Source organism: Urocitellus parryii, chromosome 1 (assembly GCF_045843805.1).
Source record: "Urocitellus parryii isolate mUroPar1 chromosome 1, mUroPar1.hap1, whole genome shotgun sequence".
Taxonomy (NCBI): domain Eukaryota; kingdom Metazoa; phylum Chordata; class Mammalia; order Rodentia; family Sciuridae; genus Urocitellus; species Urocitellus parryii.
Window position 1 is genome coordinate 275,423,848 of NC_135531.1, and position 27,643 is coordinate 275,451,490.

Here is a 27,643-nt window from a genome sequence, read left to right on the forward strand (position 1 = left end):
CCTAGTCTGGCAAAAAAAACGAATATAGAACTAACTATAGGGACATTCAGGGAAATCTCATTAGCATCCACATACTCACAAAGAAATAGGATTGTGGGTAAGGAGTGCTGGACCCTGTGGCCAGGGACAGGCCTGCCTTGGTCCACCCTTGGATAGAACTAAGCTCATTCTCCTGATCCAGTGTGGCTGCCAGTAGGCGGGTCTGAGAGGCCAGTCAAGCGTGCCCTGGCTATCATGTGTAATGCACGGCATTATAAGAGTTAGAAGGTACAATAATAATACGGCTATTAATGTTCTAGATTTTCAAGATCTTTATTTTTTTGTGGTTACAGAAACAATAGAGTCATCACAAAATTTTCAACTGTACCAACACAGAAAGCAAATGTATGACACAGAAAGCAAATGTCCCTGTAATCCTACCCTAGGATAACTAATTGATTCTTTCAGATACATTTTTGGCCACAGGCCTAGATAGTCCCATAAACCAGACTCATTATTACCAGCATAATCTTAACTCAAAACTTGTTGGTGGCTTCCCATTCTCTGTTGCTACAATGGAATGCCCCAGACAGAGCAATCTATAAAGAATAAAGGTTTATTCAGTTCATGGGCATTGAAAATTCAAGATCAGGGGCCTAATCTGGTAAGTTCAAAGGCAATTCAACATTGACATGGCAAGACAGAGGGTCCTAGCTCAGGTCTCTCTCCTTCTTCTTATACAGCCACAGTCCCACTGGGCGAGGACCCCACCTTTATGGCCCCAGTTAACCTTAATTACCTCCTAGAGGTCATACTTCTACACATCATGATTGGATCAAGTGTTCACCTCTCACACCTCACAATGGAGACTGAATTTCAACATGAGTTTTCTTGGGGACATTCAAACCACAGCAATACCTAGGAACCCACATATATAAAAAAAAAATTCATTCTGAAGATGTATCTTTTTTTTTTATAATATTGATGGGGTTTGTGCTCTTCCATAACTTTTTGCTATTACGCTGAGCATCCCTGATTCCCACGGTACTTCCAATCAGCATGGAAAAGATGGTTCATACCACAGATGTCACTGCAGGATCAGTGCCTTAAACTCCGAATGAATCCAGCCAAGGGTCAGGCCAGTCTCCCAGGCGAGACAGGAGAGATGGAAAGTTCACACCTAATATGAAGCTCACGAGTGGGACCTGAGCCTGGAGGACGTGGATGAGCTAGTAGAGAAGGTACGAGGAGGAGGGGGTGGTGCAGCCATCGCAGGCCTGCCATGCTGCCTGGAGGGGTTTTGCAAAGAAAAGCACAGCTCAGATTCCGACTCCACCCCAGTGCTACAGATAACCAGCACCTACCACTGAGCCATACTTGGTGTTCAGTGAAGGACGGTCGCCCATGAGCCAGATCTTTTTCTAAAACACATGGACATCACCAGCTTTTGTCCTCCCAATTTTCATTTTTTTAAAATATATTTTTGTTGTTGTTGTTGTTGTTGTAGTTGGAACAATACCTTTATTTTATTTATTTATTTTTATGTGGCGATGAGGTTCGAACCCAGGGCCTTACACATGCTAGGCGAGCGCTCTACTGCTGAGCCACAACCCCAGCCCCCAATTTTCATTTTGAAGAGTCATTTACTTCCCCACCCAAATTAACTATGAAAGCAGTGGCAGTGTGCTGGCAGCAGGGTGCTAGGGCAGTTGTCATGAAGTCACCCTGCCCAAGTGAGGGGCGGCTTCGAGCTGGGACACTCAGGGGCTCAGAGTTAACAAGGCGGCCAGAAATGTGGTAGGAACACCTGCCATTTACTCCTCCTTGAGGTTTATTCCTGGAGGATAGAAAAGTCCTTCCTGCGAGAGACAAGGGCTCAATGAATGAGGTTATTATGGAAGCTAATACTGAGCTTCCTCCTTCCTAGGGATCTCTGCACCTGGACGTCACACTAGATCTCAAACCCAAGGCAGCCAAAGCTCCCTCCCACCATCACTTCTTGTGGGCTGTACTTAGTGATAAAATCATTTCCCCTGTTACTTAAATCCAAGTTCCTCTCTCCCAGCTCTTCCTTTCCATTTCCGTTCTTCCTCTCTAGATAAAATCCTTATGATTTCATCCCCATAATAATTCTTTTGAGTATTATTGGAATCTTTGTGCTGGGTCCTGGGGTCACAAAGACTGGTACCTCTGCAGTTGTTGTGAGGACAGGAACCGTATGCCCTAGAAGTGCAGAGGAGAGATTAGCCACTGAGCCATAGGGTGGCTCAGTGACGGTGGCCTGGAAACATTTCCCGGAGGGTCCAGGTGAGCTGGGCTTTCAGTAGGTGTTTACTGGGCAGAGGACACAGGGAGGCTGTTCAGCATCAGCCTTCGGCTACCCTCTTTCCAATCAACCCAAACTGCCAGACTAAGCTTCTTAGAGCTCCTACCCTCCCCTGCATTTAAACCCTCACACTACTTTGCTGGCCTTGAAGGTCTTCCTCATCAGCACCCATCCTAACTTTGTCACCTGTAGCTTTTTTCTGTGAGCCCTGAGCTCTTTCTAAATTATGCTGCTGAATCCCGATGAAATTCTACTCACCTTCCCAAGGTGTAAACCCGTCACCTGCCATCTCTGGTCACTGCAATACTTCCAGCAGCTGACTTAGGGTCTTTCCTTTGCAGCGCACACTCCACTTCCAGTTTTTTGCTTTTCTCCCTTTTCCTTTAATGGCAAATTCTTGGGGTGTGAACCACGCTCCCTCTTCATTCTGAATGCACTTCTCGGAGGAGCCTGGGAAGAAGAGGCAGCCCATTCTGAGATCCACCTTGACCCTCTGAGAATCCATCCCAGCCTCTGAGCTCCCAATGGTGGTGCTTCACCTTCCTGGGTCCAGAGGGACTCCTGTGAGCTGGGGCAGGAGCAGGGGAGTCTGGGTTCCCCTTCTCTAAGCTTGAAGGGAGCACTGAGCCTGCGTTGTAGGTCCACGGACCACTTCCATGCAGGGTGGACAGGCCTGATTAACAGACTGTGACGTGGAAAGCTTTGGAAATTCCTTCCCAGGAAGCCTGTCTCTGCAGCCTGGCCAGCAGGGTCCATGTCCTGAACTGGACATGGTTGGCCCAGGCACTTCTCTTCCCTTCTGTCACCATGGGATCCACAGAACAGAATAACCAAGGAACTCACCTCGCTTCATTTTCTCCTTATATAAAATCCCTTTTGCTGTGCCACAGGTCACAGGAAGTTCAGGAGACAGGAAGTCCATGAGGTCATCTTTAGGTTTTTCTGAAAGGAGAAGAGAACGTTTTTGGGTTAGTCTTCCTTCACATTTCCTCTTGAATGCTCCCCCTCCCTGGGATTCCAATAATAATAACAAACAACAATGTAAATGGTATTGGGGAAGCTTCTCTGGTTCAGCCACAGGAAGTCCTCCGCTCTGAGTGTCAGATTAGTTAGGTGAACAGTAAATAAACACCACCACCAAGGCCGCCCCACACTAGTCAGAGCATTTTAGTAGAACTTACAGGGTATCCTTTGAATGTGTTTAACTTGCAAGCTAATTGGCCATCGCCCAATGTTCTTTAGCATTCGACAGAATCCTGCTTATCTCTGTGCTGATGGAAGTTCCCATCTAGAATTTTTCTTTGTGATCATGCAGCTGAAGAAAAAGTCTTTGCTCATAAGTTTACTCCTAATTCAAACGAGGATTTGGCTAAGTGAGAGACGGTGTCCGTTTTCAGTGTTTGCTCTCATTTTTAATTTCATGGCTTCCTGTTTTCTTCTTTTATGAATAATAAAAAAAAAAAAACTCTAGAGAGTCGTGGATTAATTTGCAAATTGCACATGGGGATTTGGCAGCTCAGAACCCCCAAGGAGGGATCTTAGATTTGGATTCAAGAGAAGCAGTTGCAAAAGTGTTTGAAATAAATGTCAGCAATTCCTGCTCCCTAGCCCTCTGACCTCACTGTGGGGTAATTCTCTGCAGGAGCCGCGTCCTGGGGGACAGGGGAAAGGGCTACTCATGCCTTGCCCATGCCTCAGGTTGAGTTATGGAGGAGGCTCCACCTGAAATGAGTCAAAGAGAACAAGTGGTCCAACCCTGTGCTGTTTCACACACTTACTGGAAGAGCCAGAAGAAAACATGAGTAATCGAGGCATTGTGGGAAAAGGAAAGAACAGCATCTTAGTGAAGAATCTGATAGATACTGGAAAGAGGAGAGGGGGGGAGGGAGGGAGACTGAGAGCAGAGGGCCCCTGAGGAGTGACAGCATGGTTTGCCCAGCCCAAGTGCCATCCTTGGAGGAGCAGGGGGGCTGCAGGGCTGGGCATGGGCGTGAGGAAACCTTGCCTGGGAGAAGGACTTGGTTTCAACAGCCGCACTCTTTCCGGAGCAGCGGACTCCCTCATGTGTCTCCAGGCTCTCCTGAAATATGGTGCAGCGGGCGAGAGCCTGGCCTGGGAGCCAGACCTGGTGGGCTTGTGATTCTCCTCTGCAGCTCCTAGAAGGGGTTCCTAAGGGCGCTCACTGTTATAAAGTTTGAGTGGGAGATTTTCCGCTTCCAGTTCCCATCTTGGGTGAAAGGCAGAGCTACAGGTGGCCTGGAGTGCAGTCATAAGCCCTGGGGGAAATCAGCACAGCCCTGGGGACCCTCTATAGTTCCCCATCTTCACAGAAATGCCTTCTCCAACTCCCAGAGCTCTAAGGACACAGATGGCCCAGACACAGATGCTCACAGGGGATGAGTGTGGGCAGCGAGCCAACCTGCAGAGCCCTGGTTCACCTCTCCCTCCCTCGGTGCCCCCCAGGGAGTTGGGCCTGAGGACTTCAAAGGCACCCACCTACCCCCCAAGGACAGCCTCTGGTCAGTTCCCAGGAGTGCTTTTTGGGTCAGCTTCACGTGCCCAGCTCAGCAGACAGGCCCAGGGAGGGGGGGGGCCTCCAACAACACCTGCCCCTTCTCTAAGGGGAACTTGGATCACTATTAGCAAGTGTGAGCAAACAGCTGGGAGCCTGGGGGAAGCAATTCAAGAGCAAATGAGGGTGGAAACAAGGAAGAGCAGGTAGGAAATGAAAAGAAAGCCCAGAGAGGCCGGGCAGCAGGATGGAAAAACCCTAATTGGCAAGCTGAAGACTAATTCCCGGAAATCTCAGAGAAAAACCCGAGGTGAAAATTATGCATGGAAAGATGAGAGGCCTGGGAAGGACTGTGTGACCAGGCGTGAGGGGGCTGGGAGGAGCGGGAGATGGGCGGCTGGAAAAGTACTGGTCAAGGAGATAGAAGGGCAGCCCACACTGCCCTCACACAATGGGTGAGAGAGAGGAGGCGACCACTGTCCTCATTATGTAGATGGGGACTCAGATCTGGGGAGAGGTGGCCTGGGAATGGAACTCAGAGGTGCCCGATTCCCTGTCATGACTGGAGAAAGGGCCAACGACAGACACACCGTTAAATTAGAAGATACCAGGTGACGAGGCTAAGTGACGACTGCTTCACTTAGTGACCTCCCGTGACTTTCACAATGAATTACAGCTGGGGCGAGAGCCAGGCAGAAGAGAAACAGGGCTCCGAGGGGCGTGGCGGGAACCCACCTGCCAGCTGGGACAGGGCCGATGGGATCTTTAAGGGAGGATGTGAGGGTGCAGGGCAGAGAGACGGAGGAGGGTGAGCGGGATTTGTCTTGGGGGTGAGTACGGGGACATGAGAGGGGTCCTGGGGCAGGCAGGAGGTGAAGCGCTTGGTGCCCAACCCGCCAACATTGTGAGAAATCTGGTGTGGTCCCTAGGAAAGGAATATTACAGCCCTACGGAAAACAGCGAGTTCAAAGCGTTCACAGATAGGAACCAGGTGTACAGCTGAGGAGGAGGAGACGCAGAGGCAGAGGGACAACTATTGGCAGATATCTGCTTCTTCCAATGTTTCATTAAAAAACAAAACAAAACTAGGAGGCATTTGGGTTTGCTTATTTAGTTTTCTTAAGTAAAGAACAGAGGACTTCGGATTAGAACCAATCAGGTTGATTTTAGCTCGTGCATGTCTTTTACCCTTTAATTGAATCTGCAAAATGGGCTTAACACTCGTTTATTGTAAGGATTAGATGACAAAAGGTAGAACAAAGTGCTTTGTCAGTTGTAAAGTGATACGTTTACTTGTATTATCAGGGCCTATACACAAGGTGTCGTGGGTTGTGCACTGAGCAAGGATTCCACCTTTGATGGGGGAACCTTTAAGTCACATAAGAAACACAATCCTTGTGTATGCTTAGTACATCAGTCTTCCAGCAGAGGGCAGCAAAGGGCTTGGTTTCACGCCTCCACCCTGACAGGTGTATGGGGAAGGGGCGGTTTCCAGTTTACACAGGTGCACTGTAATTGGCCCTGGTATTGGTTGGTGTTCACACTTGATGAAGAAGAATGAATAATATTTCTGTTTGTTAATTATTTAAGTATAAACTGTGAGGCACAGAGGAGCAGGACATGAAGCAACAAGCAAGAATGCTCCACTCAGGGCCACCTCCTTGACTTTCACAAGGTCCCCAGGAGGCAGGCAGCTAATTAATTACAGCTGGGACGAGAGCCAGGCAGAGGAGATACAGGGCTCTGAGGGGCGTGGCGGGAACCCACCCGGCAGCTGGGACAGGGCAGGTGGGATCCTTAAGGGAGGATGTGAGGGTGCAGGGCAGAGAGACGGAGGAGGATGAGCGGGATTTGTCTTGGGGGTGAGTACAGGGACATGAGAGGTGAAGCCTTTGGTGTCCAACCCGCCAACATTGTGAGAAATCTGGTGTGGTCCCTTGGAAAGGAAAATTACAGCCCTACGGAAAACGGCAAGCTCCAAGTGGTCACAGATAGAAAGCGTTAGAGAAGCCGTTTTCATAATTTATACATATGTGTATATATTTTGTATAGACTTATAGATCCTATGTAGAAAGGGCTCCCGTCCCCCATTTTTTTGGTACTGGGGATTGAACCTAGGGATGCTTCACCACTGAAATACATCCTCAGTCCTTTTCATTTTAAAGCAGGATCTCCCTAAATTGCCAAGAGTTTCACTAAGTTGCCGAGGCTGGCCTCAAACTTGCAATCCTCCCGCCTCAGTCTCCCGAGCTGCTGCGATTACAACTGAGTGTCACTGCCACTGTGCCTGGTTCTAGAAAGGGCTTTTAAAGGAAGAAGGACATGGCATAAAGCAGCGGCTTCCAATCTGGGCCGATTTGGGCTCCCCACCCCCACCCTTTCCATGAGGAAATCAGGCAACATTTAGACTCTTTTTGTTTGTCAGGACAAGGAACAGGTGCTTCTGGTGTCCAGCAGGTGGGGGCAGGGACATTGCTAGGCATTCCTTGACGCACAGGGCTGCCTTATTATGGACAGTCATCTGGCCCCATCTGTCAGTGGCTGCCAAGGTTGAGAGACTGTCATGGGCCATACTGCTAAAGATAAACCGACTGGCCTGTAGACATTAATAATAAAACATCTCCACCACCAACAGTTTCTCTAGTAAAAGACGAAAAGCAAGACAAATTATATAATATGTGCTACAATGGACTAATTTCTTTAACTGATTAAAGCTTGAAATGAATAGTCCTATGTAAAAAAAAAATTAGTAACTGTAAACAGATGATGCTCAAAAGGAAAAACTGACGAATTTATTTTTTTAAAAAACCAGGTCAGTTAGTGAAGACAGGCTGGGTAATGGCACAGTGATTCATAAGGCTCATAAATCTCAGTAATCTATCATAGAAATCAGAAAATGACAGCCTGGGGCCAAACTGGCCTCCCACCAGTGAGTCTTCATTGGAAGCTGGCCACACCCATCTGCCTACACACACCCCACCAAGGCAGAGCTGAGTGTGTGTCATGGAGACGGCTGGTCATTTGGCCCTATTGGGAAAAAAGTTTGCCACCTGCTGTTTTTCAGCAGCAAAGCCTTCCTTCTCTCCTGCGCTCCCTGATCATCGCAGATGAGAGGGAGCTCAGCCCTGCGTCATGGACGCTCCAGGCTCCTGGCCACAGAGCAGCCTCTGTCCAAAGATGGCTGTTCTCCGGTGGAGAGAAAGGGGCAGGCAGCTCTCCAAGTGGAAGTGACCCTCTCACTTTGGTCTGCATATCACTGGCCAAGTCAGGGCCTGGACATGCGGAGTTCACAGGCTGGGTGTCTCACCTCTAGAGGCTGCTGGGGCTGGGGAAGACTGTGGCCCCCAGTATCTATGGCACATTTAGCCACTGGCACAGCAGGAGGAAACTCAGGAAGAGCCAGTGGGTTATTGTTCTGTGCTTTCATGATTGGAAAACAGAAAAGTCTTATTATTTGTAAAGGTGCAGGGTCAAGGGTATCTCCAGGAGGTCAGCGGAAGTGTGAACAATTTGGGTCTTGGATGATCAACATGTGTTACTTTAGAATATGAAGACTTGTTGACTACGTGATTTCGCTTCTAGAAGTGAACCATTAGGAAATCATCCTGTGAACATAGCCATCCCGAGGCGGGTGGCCCTCCAACAGTGGTGAGTGGGAATCAGAAAGGAGTTTCTCACACTGGGTGGAGTACTGGTGACCCCACCAGTCAAAACGAGATCAGTGGGCTACGGGTCGGCTGCAAAGCCAAGGTGAGGGGCACCAGACGACACACGTAGACACACGTACCGGTCCCGACAACCACTCACACCAACATCCTTGCCGTCCTTTCCTTGTGGTCCTGTCCCCTGACCTGCCCTCCCCCTCCTTCCCTCCCTGCACCTGCTCCAGGACACCCATTCCTTCCCCAGACTTACGGTCCTGTCTGGATGCCCGGGCACGTGTGATCCTAGCCTTCTGGGCCCTTGTCACCACCCTCGGGCTGCAGGTTGAGTGATCCTTCCTCCGAGACTTCTGATCCAGCTTTGGGAGCTTCTCTTCATTTCTGTGCCCAGGTGAGGCTGCCTCTGGACCAAGAGGTGATTTGTGATTGGGGTCCACAGAGAGCTGCCCCTTCCCCTCCCTAGGGACCTGCCTTCCTGCCCTTCTCCTGCTGCCCCGGGTTCCTAGGTTAAGTCTCAAAGTGCCAGGAAAACTGGAAATTCACAAGTGCAGAGAGACGACGTCCAGAACGTGGAGACATCTGTAGGCTATAAACATCAAAGACTGCAGCTTCTCTGTCCTCTGGAAATACCACCAGGTTAGGGTGAGGACCAGGATCCTGTCCATCTTATCTCAAAGTAGCAAAGTTTTTGTTTTTGGTACCAGGGATTGAACTCAGGGTTATCTACCATGAGCCACATCCCCAGCCCTTTTTTATTTTGAGATGGGATCTAGGGCCTTCAACTTGCAATCCTCCTACCTCAGCCTCCCGAGTCTCTGGGATTACAGATGTACGCCACCATGCCTGGCTTTTTAATTTTTCAATTCTCCCTTTAGTCGGTAAAAGGATGGTGGTCCCCATCATGTGCATAAACTAAAACCCACTCCCTTCCATTCTTTGACTGGGGGATGTGATCTGTCACCTGAACTGAAAGCCTCTTGCTCATCTCCAGTCCACTTTGTACACAGCAGCAAACTCGCTCTTGTGAAATTTAAAATCAGGTCAGGTCCCTTGACTGCTGAGAGCTCTTCAATGACCCCCCCCTTGCTTTTGGAATACGATTCAACCCCCTTTCCCAACTACAGGCCTGAACAGCTCCCCGCGGGTCCCGCCTCCTCTCATTCTATTACCTCTCGGGCAGCCTTTTTTCTGACGTCTCTTTTTTGGAGTTGACCAGATATTTCTTCTTATTTTTCTTGCTAAAAAAGAAAGGATAAAGAATCTTTTATGGTTATACATACAGATCTGCCAGCCTTACGTGTCAGCGAGACTCAGTGTTTACTTCTGGTCTGGACACCACAGTGGCCAGGGGTCACTGGTGGCCTTAGGGGATACTGCTTAATGGAGAAGTGGGGTTAGAAGAGGCTCTCAGGAGAGGAAAGAAAGGAAAGAGAGAAGAGAAAGCAGACGGAGACGAGAGGCCGACGCCAGACATTTCTAGAAATGAAGGGGAAGCTGTGGAGGCAGCTGAAGCTCCTCTGCTGAGCCACGCTAGGCCCGAGCACTGCCGCAGAGGGCCCTGGTGTGAGAGAGATCTGAACACCCACAGAGCAAGGGACAGGGATACTGGGAGGAGGGGAGGACTGGAGGACAGAGGGTGGCCGTCAGGGCTGGCGGCGGGGAGTGAGGGGGTCTCCTCTGCTACTGTAACAGGGAGTGTCATGTGAGAAGCTGCAAAAGACAGCGCAGGGCTTGAAAGGACAGTGGCAGGAAGAGGACCTGCCCGCAGAGTGAGGTCATTTACACAGGAAGACGCAGCAGGGGCACTTGGCCAGGCCTGTGACTGTCCAGCAGCGCCCTCTCTCAGATGCCGTGTGCAGAAGCAGATAAGAAAGTTCTTTGGAGACTGGCCGGGGAAAAGACAGAGGGGCAGCGCAGGCCAGGCAGACGGCAACAGGCTATGAGGTGGTGGACCTCGGACTCCAAGCCGGTGAGGGGGTGAGGAAAGGCCAGTGGACAGGTCATTCAAAAGCACTGAAGGCCAGCTGCAGAGGGGACACATTGTGAGGAAGAAAACAGAGAGGGACGTTGTTAAATTTATTATTATTCTAGTACTGGGCTGAGAAGGAGAGATCGGAAGTTGAAGGACAGTTGTAGAAAACTTGAAGAACAGGTATCAGAAGAGGAATGTTTAATTACTGGGAAATCAGGCTGTCTGGGTGATGGTAAGGCCTGGGGATTGCTCTGGGCACAGGCAGCCAAGAATCTGTGGAGGAAAAAGTCACTGGAAATGAGCAGATGACGGGCAGAGAGGCCAGAGTACTGGATGGCCCCTCTGCTGTCCTCATGGGTCCTGCAGGCATCCAGGACTAAGGTGGGACCTGAGGTGACAGAAACGCAGCCTCAGGCCAACCAAGGAGGGACGGGAAGCCAACAGATGAGAGGGCTGGAGAGAAGGGTGTTTTAATTGAATGGTTGAGCCTCAAAGGAGAGGATGGGGAGCAAGAGACTGATGGGGTCGAGGGTGGCGAGGTGTGGACCACAGGTGTGGGTGACGGATGGCAGAGAATGGCTGGCTGTTCAGGAGAAGCAACCTTCAGCTCAAGAAATGGCTGTGACTAACAGGCTAAGAAACTGTGGATACAGGCCTCAGAGGGCTTCGGAACAGGCGATTCCGACAGTTGCTTATTTCCACGTGTCTAAATGCCTTCTGGTTTGTCACAGTTTCTAGAAAGGCCTTTGGAGTCTTGGCCATCAGGACCAGGGACACGTAGTGGTTGCTTTTGACAAGATGTGATCAGAACCACAGAGAGCAACTCCAAATTCACTCTCTTGACATCTAAAGAGAAAGGAAATCCTTACCTTTCTTCTTTGGAGGTGTGCTAGGTGCCTCGTGGGGCTCCTCTGGGTCATCTGACTCTGGAGAATTCTCTGTCACCACTGACAAAAGACACAAAATCTCTCTCAGAGCTCAGAAGAGGCTGAAGAGAAAGTGCCCAGGGGAGTCGAAGGGAGAGAGCGCATGCACTGCAGGCCTCGGAACCTGCGGGCCGGAGGGTTCTTCCTTGACTGTGCCAACTTGTGGTTACTGTCGGACCCACTTACAGACAATCCTTCTCTGGGAGGAAGAGAAGGACAGGGCTCAGCAGCCCTTGCTCAGGGAACTCAGCTGAGAGTGAAGGGAATGGGTGACCTTGAATTCTGATGGCCACAGGAACACATTATTGCTGAGGTGTCAGCATATGCACATTCACTCACTGCTCTACCTGTGACCATTTCACCTTGAGAAACAGTGGAGGAGGCTGAGGGCTCAGGGCACAGTTGTAGAGGAGGACTGTTGAAAAAGGTAGGGGCGGGCAGTACTTCTAGCACCTACTCACAGCAAACATGAACCGAGTTCTGCTGGTTTTGCTGAGGACTTGAAATAGAATAAATCAAGGTCCATCCCACGTAGGGACGCCACTTTCTTCTTTTCTACACAATCCTAGGAGATCTGACTCCAATTCTGCCTACATAGCAGCAGGTGACTGTGTGGATAAGCAACTGTCGAACTTTTGAGACAATTTACTACTTCTCACATTGCTTTAGTAATATCTGCTTTCAAAAATCCAAATGATATAAAAATGACTAGGGTTGAGGGTGGGAGTTCCCCACAGTCAGTGTGAGTGCGGGCAAGGCGGCCCATCTGCATTGCCCTTCCACTCACCATTCAGGCCACCCCGTGTTTTTCTGCTTGCTCTGCATCTCGGCAGGGCAGTTTTGAGCATTCTCTAATAAAAGTGGCTCTGCCTGTTCTTGTGGCCTTCTCCCCTGCGGTTCCCACTAGAATCCCTTGTGGCAGAGGAATGCTCTCCCTTTGCAGATGCCATATAGTACCTAGAGTCCAAGTTTAGCAGGTATACTGGGGCTTCTGACCTCCATGACTGGTGCCTACCTCTTCCAGACCTGCCTCCAGGCCCTTCCCTGGGACTCTGCCTCCATTCAGAAGCTCCGGTCTCCTGCCTGTCCTAAGCACTGGGTGAGCAGCTGGAATGGGGCCAAGATGGCGGCTCAGAGAATGGAGAGCCCCATTCCAAGAAGATGCAAATGGCTTTCCCTCTTGGTACACACAAAAAGGAAGGCAAACCTAAGTCCAAATGAGAAGAACCTGGAATAGGGCCTAAGGGGGTATGGTCTCCTTATCTTTTGCTTGAGGGTCTGGTTGTCACTGGAGGACACTGACCAGAGGGAAATAAAAAATTCTAGACTCCAGGACCAGAAGGTGGGGACCAGAGTGAGGAGGTGGAAAGTAACTGATTCCAGCTAGTAAAAATAATGGGTGACCAAGCACCAATGCCCAGGCAAGGGTGGGACAGAGTGAGGAAGTGAACAACTATTCACTCTCAATCAGATGCTTATTAGTATAATAACAGTATTTTTTCTTTTGAAAATCTTGGAGATGGAATCATCCATTGTTGTGAGCTTCCTGATTATTATGTCAACCTCATCGGGATAGTGCACAGGAAACAGATTTGGATCAAATAGGATCCCTTATTATACTGGTACCAGAGAGCTCAGAATCCACAATATCATTTTTGACAATAACATAATTAACAATAGTACTAGACCACGGTAATATTTAATGTAACCAATTCCATTATAAAAATGGCTTGGGGAAAACAAGTGACAAAAGTTGAGAAGCTAACTTGGGTCCAACTTCTTTTATGATATTTTCTAATAATAATTTCCATAGCATTGTTCTTATAATCCAATCCAAAGAAGAATGGATAAGGCTGACACACAAAGGCAGGTCCGCATACTCGGTGGGGTGAGGGGCCAGGTAAGCATTTCCCACGTGGGTGTTGTGCAAGGTGCACGTCAATTCAGAAGAGATTTGATTGTTGTCTGGCTTTGCACTGAAGTTGGTGAACCACCCGCCCCTTGTCATCCCCAGCTCTTTTGTCCAAGGTTCCTACCATGGCCTCTCAGTTGACAGGTGCCCGCTCTCCCTTCACAGCCCCCTGGAGCTAAGCCAAGTCAGCCTTACCTTGCCCAGCGCCAGGGGGAGTGCTGGGCATCTCTTGTGAGTCTTCTTCCTCACTTATTTCAGGTGTTAAGCTGTCACTGGCCACTGAAGGAGGAATAAAAATCATAGGTTACAGGGACTAGGTGTCAGGGAGGACACTGAATGACCAAAATGCCCAGGGTAGATGGAGCACCAAGGCCCAGGAGCTTTGGAAAGTTGGGATGTCCAGGAATGGGAAGCAGGTGTTCTGGGCTCCAGGTCTCATCGTGCCCCCTGGCGGAGCTTGGGATCCTTTTTGGAAAGGTCTGTGTGGGCAGAGGGGTGCATGGAAAGGACCAGATGATCTATAAGGGCAGGACCCTGGGATCTAGGCCCCAAGGCATGCGTGGGCTAGGCTGGGGATACAAGGGTGCTGGGCAGGGTCTGCTTCTCACCTGGAGTGCTTCTTCCTTCCTGGATTAGGTCAGGGGGAGGCGTGGCAGGCTCAGAGGTGCTGGGCAGTTCATCCAGGGTCACGTGGATTTGCTGCAAGGCTGCTCTGGGCTCACTGACTCTGGGCGCACAGGACAGATGACTCAGTGAGAGAGGGTGAGGTGAGATCACCGGCAGCAGCGTGTACCTTTCTGCTGGGGCTTTGAGTGGCAGGACTGTGGTTCTGCTCCTCTGTCCATAGGAAGCACCCACTGGGATTGATGAAGGAGAACACATCAGGACCCAAAGTATTTAAGGAATGGGATTTCTTTCTTTTTTTCTTGGTGTTGAGGATTGAACCTGAGGCCTTGAGCATTTGGGGCAAGTGGTTCTACCGTGGAGCTTCAGCCCCAGCCCAGGATATTTCTTAATATACCATCTCCAAGAGGACGGGGACATGGAGTTATTCATTCCCTGCAAGGACTTAGAACGAATTTGTGGTCCTATCTGTCTGTCCATTTGTGCTCCTTTCTATTTATTGATGTGGGCATTCCTTTTTATAATCACTGCATCTAACCCCTGATCTGCCCCCAAAATGGTTTCACATGTAAATTTGAGTTTGACTTTGTACCCAGGGATTTAACTTTCTTTAATTTTAGTTTTGTAGAATTTAGTCAATGATATAAATGCTATAATTTTAACAGAGGTCTCTGTTTATTAATAAACATACTTCCCTAGAGCAAATTCAGATACAATGAAAATTCCTTAGCAAGGTGGATCAAAATATTTATATTCTGGTTTCTGCTCATTTCTGCACATTCGGCACCTGACCATGTGGCCATACCACATTTTCCCTCCTGACCCCACCAGCCCAGGCCCTCGGCATCCCCTGAATGTTCCTCTGAATGGCTTGGGATGGGTTTTGTTACAATCTTCTCCATTATTTATTTCAGAAGCAAAAGGATCTCAACCAGTGGACAGAGAAAGGAATACATTTTCAAAAGGGACCCAGAACAAAATCAGAGAGGAGCAGATACAGGAGGACGTGGGATCCCAGCCCAGGCATGTGGCTCTCGGGCTCTTAGAGGGGCCAGGAGGAGGGCCCAGGCACAGCTGCACCTGCCTGGAGGACTCTCCCTTTGCTGCCCCCTTAGCTCAAGGCATCCTGTGTCTTTAGGGAGGAGTCCCTTGCTGTGAAGTGTCAGGGAGCAGAGGAGTTGTCCACAGCAGGGACTCCACCGAAGGCGATGTCACCATCGAGTGTGACCTGGAGGTCCTTCCCTTGCCAGAACCACACACTTTGGCCAAAATATTTTCCTCCAGCGGACAGTGCTTTTACTACCTGGCCCTCTCGTTCTTGCTTCTTTTTTCGTCCCTGCTCCTTTTTCTTTCCCCTCTGTTTACCCAGTTGCTATGGTTTGGATGTGAAAGGTCTCTCCAAAGCCCAGGTGTGGAGGGTTCGGTCCCCAGCGCTGTGCTTAGGAGGTGGGGCCGAGTGGGAAGTCACTGGGGGTGTGACTCTGGTCTCTCCTCTTTTCCCTTTCTGGCCTGGAGGTGAGTGGCTTTGTCCTGCCGCACACTCAGTATGCTGTGCTGCCTTGCCACAGTCCCAAAGCCACAGGGACTTGATCATGGGTTGGACCCTCTAAAACGGTGAGCAAAATCGACCTTCTCTCTTTATAACTTAATCCCCTCAGGTATTTTTTATCGTGATGGGGAGGTGCCCACCACACAGCTCTCCCTCTCTCTCAGCGTACTTCATGCTCCAGTCTTCCTCAGAATCTTCAAGATCCTTCCCTTCCTCTCCAGGTACCTTCTTCCTCTCTCAGCCTTACAATATGCCTTCCTGCCGCCTTGTTCAAATAGTGGTTATGATCTTGAGCCCTGTATCAGGAAACCCACACTTCTGGCTCTGTTTCTAAACAGAAAGTTGACTCTGAGCTTTGTTTCCTTGTGTGTCAAGAGCTGCTAATAAGGACCTCGCAGGGTTTTAAAGATTACATGAGGGGCTGGGGGCGTGGCTCAGCGGCAGAGCGCTCGCCTCGCACGTGCGAGACCCTGGGTTCGATCCTCGGCCACATACAAAAATAAACAAGTGAAATAAAGGTGTTGTGTCCAACTACAACTAAAAAATAAATATTTAAAAAAAAGATTGCATGAGAGAGTCATATAAAGTAGGTGGGATACCGCACTAACAAAGAGAGAGACTTCTTATTTTCCATCCCTATCCCTTTCTCTTTCCATCTGACTCTCTTTATCTTTCTGTTGGATCTGGTCTCTCTGGCTTTGCATTTCCGTCACTTCATCATTCCTTAGAGATTGTCCAGGATACTGGGCAATCCCCCAAATGCACAGGAAAGGTTAGGCAGAATGGTCTCTCTCCTCTAGAAATTCATCTTAGAGACTTGGGGACAGAGGCAAGAAGGGCTGCCCTCCAGCCACGCCAAAGGGAAGCTGGGGTTGACATGGAAACGAACCTGAACTTTCAGCATAGCAACCCCTCAAGTGCAAGAAGTATCCAAGCAATCACATTACCACTTCTGAAGCTTCCGAAAATCTCCGTCAGATTGGGGTATTCACGCAGGTTAATTTGGCTGAACAATGTCAGCAGAAGTGAAAGGTTAAATGTCTTCTCCAGTTGGGTGAGAGTGTTGTACACCACTCTGGACACAGGGACCAAATTTGTACAGGCTTCCAGCGATTCCTTTAAAACATGGAGGGAAGGATGAGTATGGAGGATTCAGAACTGAACGGAGAGTCATTATACGTTTGTGGTTTTCTAAGTTACAGGAAAGCAAGTTTACTCTTTTAAGAAGACATGTGATATAAACTATAGACCCGATCCTCTCTGGTAAAGAGGTCGCAGCTCCACATGATCACATATGCTTGGGTGCCTAGTTGTAGGAATAGATAATTTATGCAGCCTTCTTGAAAATAATTCAGTCTTCTGGTGAACCCCACTTTCAGGAACATTGGATGGAAGAGAGAGTTTTAAGGAAGGAAAGTGGAGCCAGAGGGTGCCACTGTGCAATTGATCCTTCAGGGTGCAGGGTGGGGTGAGTGGGGGAGGAGACCCCTCTGAGGAGTGCTGTCTGGCTGTGAACTGAGGGGGGCTGGAGCCACTTCTGTCCACATGGCCCTATGTGGACAGCCCTGCCTTATATCAGCAGGGACTGTGAGCGATACCTGAGGATGCAGTGGATCAATGGCACTCCCCCGACCCCGAGAGAGATGCCCACCCGGAGCCGTGGATGTGAATGAACGTGAACTTGTTTGGGAAGGTGGTTTGCAGAATGTGATTAGGCTACAGATCTTGAGATGACATCATCCTAGATTAGGGTGGGCTCCAGATGCCCTAAATGCAAGGACCCTTAGAAGAAAGGAAAAGCGAGGAAACACAGAAGAGAGAAGGTGACGCAGAGATGGGAACAGATGGGAGCGATGCGTCCCCAAGGCAGGGAATACTGGGAAGTGCCAGCAACCAGCCGTCAGAAGCTAAAACAGAGGCAGGCAGCAGGTTCTTCCAGAGGCTCCGGAAGGAACAACCTTGTAGCACCTTCATTCTGGCCTTATGGCCCCCGGAACTGTGACAGAATGAATTTCTGTGGTTTCAAGCCACCTGGTCTGTGGTGGTTCACCATGGGGGTGGTCCCCATGGCACTGTCAAAGGAAGGCAGCCCCCAGGACACCCTGTCTTCCAACCGCCCATCCCTGCGATCAGGTACGACGTGTTTGCTGGGCCTCCCACACCCTAGAGGCCCTGGTGGTTGGTGGTGTGAGACCTGTTACAGGGTACACTCGGTGGGGGCTGGGCTGCCAAGGGGAGGGTCCACACCACTCACCTTGTACATTTTCTCAGTGATGAAGGACTTGTCTCGGAGGCCTTCAAAGAAGGGAAATGGCTTTTGTATGGCATAGGAAATCTCCAGTTTCCGGCATATGAAATGCTGAAGAAGCGCCTTTTCCATGGCTCACAGTGATCACCCTACGGAGAGAGGCAGAATGAGAAAACAGGGGAAAACCTCCCAGGCGTGCGGGAGCTGCTCTCTGCATGAAAGAGGCACACAAGACAGACATCCAGGTCCCCAAGGCATCCCTTAGCAGTCCACAAGCAATGTCTGCTTAAGAGACTCAAAGACATAGGGAGGGGAAGGCAGGGCCCAGCAACAATAAAGGCTGAGAGGCTCTGGCCCGATGATGCCCAGATCCCCAAGGGGCCTCCCGTGAACTTGAGGTGGATATTAAAAACTGCTGGTGTGCCTGAGTGTTTCCTGCGCACCACTCTGTTCTAAGGGTTTCATATGCAGTAGCTTCTTGGATCTTCACAAACCCCTGCAAGCTGACTGCTCTGATTCCATCCACTTAGCTGTTGAGCACCATGACACAGAAACTCATGAACCTCGTCCTGGGTTGTGCAGCTTGGCAGGGGAAGAACTGAGAACAATCCCAGCTTGCTGGCTGCAGGCTTCTGAGTTGTAGGTCTGTACTCACAGCCCCACGGAGCTGGGTTAAACTGGATGGCCTGGGCTCCAGCCTGAGCCGTCAACCAGCCAAGCTCAGGGAACAGGGACCACTTGGAAACGGGTAGATGGAAACCTGATAGTATTTACGAATTCTAATAAGCAGCTCCCAACGTTTTGACATAAGCAGATGAAAAAATAAATAAAACCATGAAGGATGTGAAAGTCTGATCAGCAAGGGTGACCTCAGTGGTTTATTTCACCTGACCACCCGCGTCTTACAACAGACACACCTGCCTTGTGCCGTGCCTACGTGACAAGTACAAAACCGACTGTTTATGAATCATGGAAAATACAAATTGTAACAGGCAGAAAATCTGCAGATGACCTTGACAACAGGGAGGCACTAACAAAGACCCAGTCACCTGGAGATTTTTAAAAGACAAGGCAACATGGCACTACTTTCTCCAGCTTCAATTGTGACAGTGGCACATTCAATGCTTCTACTCCCATTGAAATTTGGCAAAAAAAAAAAAAAAAAAAAGATAAAAAAGAATAATCCGGGGCTAGGGTTGTAGCTCAGTGGTCGAGCACTTGTCTTGCATGCATGAGGCACTGGGTTCCATCCTCAGCACCATATACAAATAAATGAATACATAAAACAATAATAATAATAATAATAATGATCCACAACAGCAGTGGTAAAGGAGAACAGATGCGGGCTTCATGAAGAAATCCTAAAAGATAGAGAACGGTGTGCACAGGGAGGAGAGAGTATAAGGGTGAGTGCAGAGTCAATGGGAGCCAGAAGGAGGCCACCCCCACACCAACCACGGGCTTCACTTAGGACCCTTCATCATACAACAGCATTCCAAACAGGACCTCACCAAACTCCTCCTTCCTCATCCTGAAAGATGAGAATGAGGCAGGTTAAGTAACCAGCCCAAGGCATCCAGGGGCAAAGCAGGGTTTATCTGACTCTTTATTTCCTGTTTGCTCACTATGAAAGGTGCCACATCTCTGGGCTGGGGATGTGGCTCAAGCAGTAGCGCGCTCGCCTGGCATGCGTGCGGCCCGGGTTCGATCCTCAGTACCACATACCAACAAAGATGTTGTGTCCGCCAAAAACTGAAAAATAAATATTGAAATTCTCTCTCTCCTCTCTCTCTTAAAAAAAAAAAAAAGATGCCACATCTCATAGATGACTATGTTCAGATTTTTATTATGTAAAGGGACTTTGCAAATAAGCAAAATACAAACGTCTAAGTGAAAAAAAAAAAACAAACAAACCATGAGCAGGCAACTAAGAGAAGAATAAGCCACATGTGCAATGATCTGTGAAAAGCTTAACTTGCTAGTCATTAGAAAAATGCACAGAAAGACAATGTGACCGCACATCTGCCTGTCTTGGCCAAGGTAGAAAATAACAGCAACAATCCCAGGCACTGGATGGAAATGCAAACAGGCTGAGATCCTCCTCCGTGGCTCATTTAGCAACCAGCATCAAATGTCCTAACATGTGTATTCCTTCAAATTTCCACCTCCAGAAATTTCTGGGGATTGAACTCAGGGGCACTGGGCCACTGAGCCACATCCCCAGCCCTATTTTGTATTTTATTTAGAGACAGGGTCTCCCTGAATTGCTTAGTGCCTCGCAGTTGCTGAGACTGGCTTTGAACTCATGAGCCTCCTGTCTCAGCCTCCCAACCTCTGGGATTACAGGTGTGTGCCACCAGCCAGGCTTGGAAATTTATTTCAAGGAAATAACGATGAACCTGCTTAAAGAATCTCTATAAAAAAGTTCACGACATGCTAGAGAGGAAATTAAAAGGACTCTCCTTATTTTCTCTTTTCCACCAGTCTCTCTGCTGGTGGCGGGTGGAGCGGATAACGCAGGCAGACGCAGGGTCGGGTTGGGGAGATGGCGAATCTCGGCTGCACCCTCTGCAACAGGCTGGCCCTCGGGGACGGGAGCTGGGCCGTGGGTCGGCTTCGCGGCACGTCCGCGTCTTACCAGTCCCCCGAGAAGCCCGGTGCCGTCTCCACCTCTGGAAAACACTCCTTTACAAACAAGAGCCTTAGATTTTAAATCCTGGAGCTCCACCCGGGGGTGGCTGCCAGCGATAAGAGCCCCGTCCACCGAGACCGAAGGGCAGCGCGGACGGACAGGCGGACACTTACCTGGGGGCTGGCTCCCCGCCCGCTCGGGCCCCTTCCCGGTCGAGGGGCTGGGCCAGCGGGCGCCCCGGGAAGCCTGGGAGGACGGCGGGGAGGCCGGTGCCAGGCGGAGGAACAGGAAGTGCCTGTGCCGGGGCTGGTGGCGCAGGAAAGGAAAGTGAAAGTGACGAGCGCATCAGGCAGGAAGCGAGGCCGGTGCCGCAGCCTCCCCCACCTCCGGCTCGGACGCCCCCAGCGGGTGGGGAGGAGCTGCTGTCTCCCGGCCCCAAGTGCGAGACCCGGGAGGAGGCCCAGGGGACCAGACCTGGGCCAGGGAACCGGGCATCCACCGCCTGTCCCCTTCGCTGCGCACTTGCATTTCCCCGGAATGAATGACTCGTCCTCATTCTGCACTTTCTTGGGTGATGAAATGTTCTAAACTGAATAAATTCACTAGACACCATCAAAACCACACCAACAGCTAAGGGAGATGTGCCAGGGATGCCTAGAGTGTATCAGGATAAGACGATGAGATGAGAAAATGGCAAATAAAGGGACCTGAACACCAGCTGGGATCAAGCAGAGGCCGCCCACCTCTGCGCAGCTGGAGGTCCGCAGGCTGAGCCAAGCCAGGAGAGGACTCCAGATCAGTGAGGCCAGGAGAGAGCCCTCTTCAGCACACCCCTTTAAAGATTCTTAGTGTGCATGGGCATGGAGATCTGTGAGAAATTTAGCCATCTGCTTGACTCTATTTAAGTCATTAATTTTAAATGTAGTCTACCCAGAAGTCCCCCATTCCCGGAAACCTATGAAGCCCTCAGGAAAAAAGATGGGAAATATGATTCTGGGGACTATGGAGACTTGAAACCGAGGAGACCTGCAGGAGAGAGAGCCCGCATGCTTCCCGAGGGGGTGTGAGCACATCTACCGGCCAGGGAGGGACAGAGCAACAGGCTCAGTGCAGTCCGTCCCAGCAGTGGGGACAACGGTGGAAGCCACAGCAAGCCCAGGATAACAGGAAAGGATGTCTAAGTGCTTCGGGTGCAGGGGATCCGCCGAGATAGGTAGTGACTGTCTAGGTCGGGGTCACACTGCATTTCCCAAGCCCCTCCACTTCACCTGGAAAACCTTTCATGGAGGGAGAGATCAGCAGCAAGAACTTCCTCCAGACTCACTTCAGAGATGCACCAGAGATGCAAAAGCACGGGAAGGAAAGGGGGGAAAGAATGTCAAAATGTCAGACCAGGCAAAGGTTATATGAGAAAGAGTGAATAAAGATAAAAGATGTTTATTCTAAGCAATACATGCTCAAGAACACAGTAAGAAAGGGAAAACCTTGCCTGTTAATTTCAATGCAAGTGACCTCTATAGTGAGAGCTTATTAAAATTATGTAGATTCTTTATTCTGGGGGGGTTTCAGGGATTGAACTCAGGGGACTCCATCACTAAGCCACATCCCCAGCCCTAATTTGTATTTTATTTAGAGATTCAGTCTCACTGTGTTGCTCAGTACTTTGCTTTTTGCTGAGGCTGGCTTTGAACTCGTGATCCTCCTGCCTCAGCCTCCTGAGCCCCTGGGATTACAGATGTGCTTCACTGTGCGTATAATTCTTCTTAGCTCAATTTTATGGGTATATAAAATGGATCCAACTTAAGTGAACACTGTGATGAATTTTAGCAAATTTTGGTACCACCACAATGAAGATGCAGTCCATCTTCAACACACCAGCGTGCTCTCCTGTATCCTTTGCAGAAAATTCCCTCCTCAACCCCAGCAATGGGCAATGGTAGACCATCTGTGACTGCAGATTAGTTCCACTTTTTTGTACTAAGTTTTACAAAGATGGAAACCTAGGGTGTACACTTTCTGGTATGTGGCTTTTCTGGCTCATCCTAATACTTTTGAGACTCCTTCCTGCTCTCTAGCTGATGTGCTGGCCACCTCTCACTCATCCTGTCTGGTTAGTATGATGTCACCAATGTGATCCATCAGTGGCATGTTCTGTGGATGTCAGGTGTTCCAGACCTTTTTGAATCTATTATGACAAAAGACAGGTGAACTAATTGAACCCCAAAACAAAGTCATAATTAATATTCTTCTGTATTGAATATAAAAGCAAACCATTTGGGATCCTTCTTTCTAATCCAAAAGGAAAGAGAACATCACTGAATCAACAGCCCCACACTGTGCACCTGTGAAAAGAGATGGCTGGGGATCTTCGTGAACTGCCTATCTTCTTGGCCTGCTCCTCCAGTGGCTTATAAATTTTGTGAGTGACCCAATATGCTTCTAAGATGATGATTTTCTACCCCAGTTAGCCGGAATCAGTTTGGTTACTTGTATCCCAAATCCTGACTGATTCAAAAATTGGGCACCAGGGTATGAATTGTGAGCAATGCACCTTTAAAGATTATGCGGTCTTTCTGGGATTGTCACCTGACATAGCTGGACATGAAAGGAAGTGAGCACCCTGTTAGTGTTCACCAACTGGAATTCGGCAGGCTTTGCCTAAAGTCGCAGGTTCAGATTGTGGTGACTCCTGGTTCCACGTGTGGATTCTGGCGCTCTCAGCCACATGGAGAGGAATCTTCCAGGCCAAATGAGAGCTTCAACTTGCCTGTAGGGATTACCACTGACTTGGCGTAAATCTGGGTGGGAGCAAGGAGGCAGGCCGGGGTCTCTTGGCCCTACGGTCACAGGGAGGTAAAGAGACAGTTCTGCCCACGCTGTCTCAATCCCTTCCCGCAGGCACCCTCCCATTTGTCCCTGTCTCAGACCCATTGTTCTGCCTGGATTTCTGCTTTTGTTTATTTATTTCATTTGTCTTTCGCTCCAATTTCTTTGTCTTTCAACTTTATATCCATGTAGTTGTTTTTGAAAGTTGTTTCAGATCCTTTTCAGAATGAGGGTCAGGTATAGTAAAAAAAAACAAATAAACAAACAGAAGAACCCTCCCCAACCCCCTGCATAAACATAGATGTGTGCCCTGTCTTCCCGCATCTCCTTGTCTTTGAAGGTCCAGATCATCTCAGCTCTGAGCCTCCATCCAGGAGGCTCTCCTCCGTGTTCTGATGAAATGGTTGAAGCTGATGTTCCCAGGCACCCTGGCTGCGGTTGTGAAGTGCCCGTACATACAAGCAACTTAGAATTCCACTTTGGCCTCTCTGCTCCAATTCTCTGCATCTGCCTTTGGTTGGAGGAGTGGGAAGAGTCTTTTCCTACCTCTGGATGCTCTCCAGAGAGGCTGAGAGCTTTATAATGCCACGAGTCTCCACCTCCAATAACTAAGTCTGACTCCTCCAGTCCAGGCTGGCCAAGGTGACTGGCCAGGCACAGGCCTGAGAGAACATTCTCAAGGCTTCACTTTCCCAGCCACCGTGGCAAGCGGAAGGGGCAAACATGGCATTTACTTCCCCCATGTGAACCATGCCACCTCATCTCAGGACAACAGTGGTCCCTGGTAGTTGAATGGACTTTCCCACCCTGTCTTCCAGGAACTCCTGGTTGGCCCGTTCCTCCTCTCCAGGGCACAGGCTAGAGTATTGGTGCTTGGTGCAGCCACTTCACAGGGTTGGGCAATTTCACTTTTCTCTTCCCCCTTTGACGCAAACCCCTAGGGATGGAGGGGTTGACCAATTGGCGGGGTTCTCCTTTGATCTCTGGGATGGCACAGAGGTAGTGGAAATCTAACCCGGCTGCGGCTAAGCCAAGCGCACGGCCCAGGGGCCAGCAGTAGGGTCGGCAGACGGGGACCGAGAGTCTCAGTTTCAGGTAAGTCCCAGCCTCCTCTCCTTGTCCTCGTATGTGATAAGGTCACCTCTGCATTTGTTACGTATGTCTCCCCAGCCCATTCCACAGGTCGACAAGAGAACAAGACCACAAGAGACAAAAACCTAGGAAAGCAGATGTTGATGGCAGTGGGTTGGCTCTTGGGGGAACTAAAAGCCACTCAAAGTCACATGGCTGGGCTGGGGCTGCTAGAACTTCAAGGTCCCTCCTGAAGGTTCCTTGTGACCCCTGCACTTTCATCTGCCTCAGCTTTCCTTATCCCCACCCAACAGACAACTCTGTCCCCCACAAAAAAAATCTTTTTAGAAAAATTAGAATCCAAATTAAATGCCTATTTGTGGTTCAGCTTTTTCTAGCCTGCAGAGTTGGGGGCCAGTTCTGCTCTGGGTGGCCCTGAGCCCTTGGAGTCCGTGCAGGATCTTTAAACCCTTGATTGGGGGAATCAGAAGTCGATGAGCCCCAACAACCAATGGGAGTAGGTGGGGAGAGTGTTGCTTGTTGTTGTTTTTTAACGAGACTCTGTTACACGTCTGGCTGGAGAAGGATAAAAATGATCTTTTAATCACACAAGACAAATACAGTAATGTAGTCTTGTTGATAGAAACTAAAGCAGTGTAAAAGTGTATGGAAAATCCTCTAATTGGGACTCTCTGCCAAGGTACTTCTGACACTGTGAAACCACAAGGAAAAAAAATCATTTCCTCTTTAAATATTTGATAGAATCCAGTAGTGATAATATCTGGGACTAGAATTTCTCTTTTAGAGGGCTATTCATTACTGATTCGATTTATTTAATAGACAGAATCCTGTTCATATGGTCTAACACTCCTTTGTGAGTTTTGGTAGTTCATGACTTTAGGAATTTGTTCACTTCTCCTGTTATCGAATCTGTAGGCGGAGGATTTCCCATAGTATTTTTTAAATCCTTTTAATGTCTATAGGACTCATAGTGATGACTCTTCTTTTATTTCTGGCTTTAGTAATTTGTGGGGTTTTTTTTGTTTTGTTTTGTTTTGTTTAGTTTTTCTTTGTAAGCCTGGCTCAAGGTTTACAATTTTATTGATCGTTGGTTTCATTGGATTTCTCTAGTGCCTTCCTATTTCAACTTCATTAATTTTTCCTTCCTTCCTTCCTTCCTTCCTTTCTTTTTTTTTCTTTTGGCACCGGGGATTGAACTCAGGGGTGCTTTACTGCTGAACTACATCCCAGCCCTTTTTATTTTTTAATTTTGAGACAGGTCCTTGCTAAATTGCTGACGCTGGCTTGAATTTGTAATCCTCTCGGCTCAGCCTCCTGAGTCGCTGGGATTATAGGTGTGTGTGTGTCACTTTTCCCAACTTCAATTTCATTAATTTCTATGTTAATTTTTATTGCTTGTTTTCTTCTGTTTGCATTAAGCTTCAATTGCTCTTTTTTTTTTTTCCTTCAATTTCCTCAGATAGAAGCATAGATTAGTGATTGAGATCTTACTTCTTTTCTTTTTGCAGTACTGAGGATTGAACCTAGGGCCTCTTTCATTCCGGGAGGTGCTCCACCACTGAGCTACATTTACAGCCCTTTTTATTTTATTTTGAAACAGGGACTCTCTAAATTGCCCCGGTTGGCCTTGAACTTGCAATCCTCCTACTTCAGCCTTTCAAGTTGCTGGGATTCCAGGTGTGTGCCACCATACCAGGCTCTTCCTTCCTAATATATGTATTCAATGCTGTACATTTCCTTCTAAGCATGTCTTTACTGCATTCCATAAATGTTGATAGTTAGGTTCTTATTTTCATTTAGTTAAAAATATTTAATTAATTAATTTATTTGGTACCAGGGATTGAACTCAGGGGTACTCAACCCCTAACCCACATCCCCAGACCTATTTTGAATTTTATTTAGAGACAGGGTCTCACTGAATTGCTTAGTGCCTCACCATTGCTGAGGCTGGCTTTGAACTCACAATCCTCCTGTCTCAGCCTCCTGAGCCACTGGGATTAAGTTCAGAATATTTTAAAACTTATTTCCTTTGACTCTTAGAACTGTGTTTTTAAATCTCTAAATAGTTTGGGATTTTCTAGCTGTCTTTCTGTTATTGCTTTCTAGTTTAATTCCATTGTAGTCAAACAGCATACTTTTTATGATTTCTATCCTTTTAAATTTGCTAAGGTGGGATTTGTGGTTCAGAATATGGCAAATCTTGGAAAATGTTCCATGTGAACTTAAAGAGTGTGTGTATTCTTCTGTCACTGAATGGAATATTACATAAGTGTCACTTAGATCAAGTTCATTGCTACTGCTGTTCCAGTCAACTGCATCCTCGATGATTTTCACCTACTGAGAAATATTGACATCTCCAACAGTAGTGGGTTTGTCTATTTCTCACTGTCTTCAATCAATTTTTGCCTTGCATTTAAAAATTTTTTTAATTTGTTCTTTTTAGATCTACATGACAGTAGAGTATATTTTGACATATAACACATATGTGGAGTATGACCTCTCATTCTTGTGGTTGTACATGATGTGGACTTACACTGATGGTGTATTCATATATGAACGTAGGAAAGTTATGTCTGATTCATTCTACTGTCTTTCCTATTCCCATCCCCACTCCCTTCCCTTCATTTTCCTTTGTCTAATCCAATGAACTTCTATCTGCCTCTGCCCCTTATCATGTGTTAGTATCTGCATAGCAGAGAGAACATTTGACCTTTGGTTTTTTGGGGTTGGCTTATTTTACTTAGCATGACAGTCTTCAATTCCATCCATTTACTGGCAAATGCCAACATTTCATTCTTCTTTATGCCTCGCATGTTTTGATGCTACTTTGTTAGGAAATACAGAAATATTGAGGGATAAGAATGAATGATAGGTGCAACCTATTTGCCAATGATTCAGGAAAAAAGAATCTATAGACAAATAGAAATTAGAGAATATACTAAAAAAAAGTCATTATTTGCAACTTTTCTATAAGTGTGAAATCATACCAAGATGTTTTGCTTCTGCTTAGGACCTTTACCATCCTTTATCTTATGAGAAGAAATGAATATTAGTTACATTTGCCTTAAACTCATCCCTAGTTGCTCTTTGATAAATGGATTTTGATGACTATTTTAACATATAGATTGTGTATAAAGAGTTAGTTAGAATTTAATAGATACTACCTTCCAACAAGATTGTTTCAATTATGCCTACCCTTACACTTGCAATTCATTTTTACACTAATCATGCCCACTTGAAATTACAAACTTCTTATGATCCTTTTTGAACATTGCTCCCAGTTATTTCACTTACCCACACATTAGAATCATCCAGTCACTTTTGCTGTTATTTCCTTGAACAAATCACTGTTTCTTAGGTCATGTTAAAATAGGAAAAACAAT

At 48.1% G+C, this 27,643-nt stretch overlaps 1 protein-coding gene across 4 annotated transcripts; it reads right to left on the minus strand.

Annotated features, from left to right (window-relative positions):
- Positions 1-316: 316 nt before the first annotated feature.
- Positions 317-20,642, minus strand: Sp110 (SP110 nuclear body protein). 4 transcript variants are annotated; one of them, XM_077791089.1, is made up of 12 exons: positions 20,516-20,642; positions 20,349-20,395; positions 17,717-17,859; positions 16,410-16,578; positions 13,898-14,146; positions 13,485-13,568; positions 11,321-11,398; positions 9,649-9,717; positions 8,733-8,882; positions 3,149-3,247; positions 2,564-2,755; positions 317-1,838 (listed from the first exon to the last, which is right to left on the minus strand). In XM_077791089.1, the coding sequence occupies exons 3-11, from the start codon at positions 17,840-17,842 to the stop codon at positions 2,601-2,603; spliced, it is 1,179 nt and encodes a 392-aa protein (XP_077647215.1). In that variant the 5' UTR covers positions 17,843-17,859; positions 20,349-20,395; positions 20,516-20,642; the 3' UTR covers positions 317-1,838; positions 2,564-2,600. The 4 variants fall into 4 exon arrangements, with proteins under 4 accessions (XP_077647215.1, XP_026252069.2, XP_026252070.2 ...); XM_026396284.2 differs by lacking the exon at positions 20,349-20,395 and having other exon boundaries at positions 317-1,268; XM_026396285.2 differs by lacking the exon at positions 20,349-20,395.
- Positions 20,643-27,643: the final 7,001 nt, after the last annotated feature.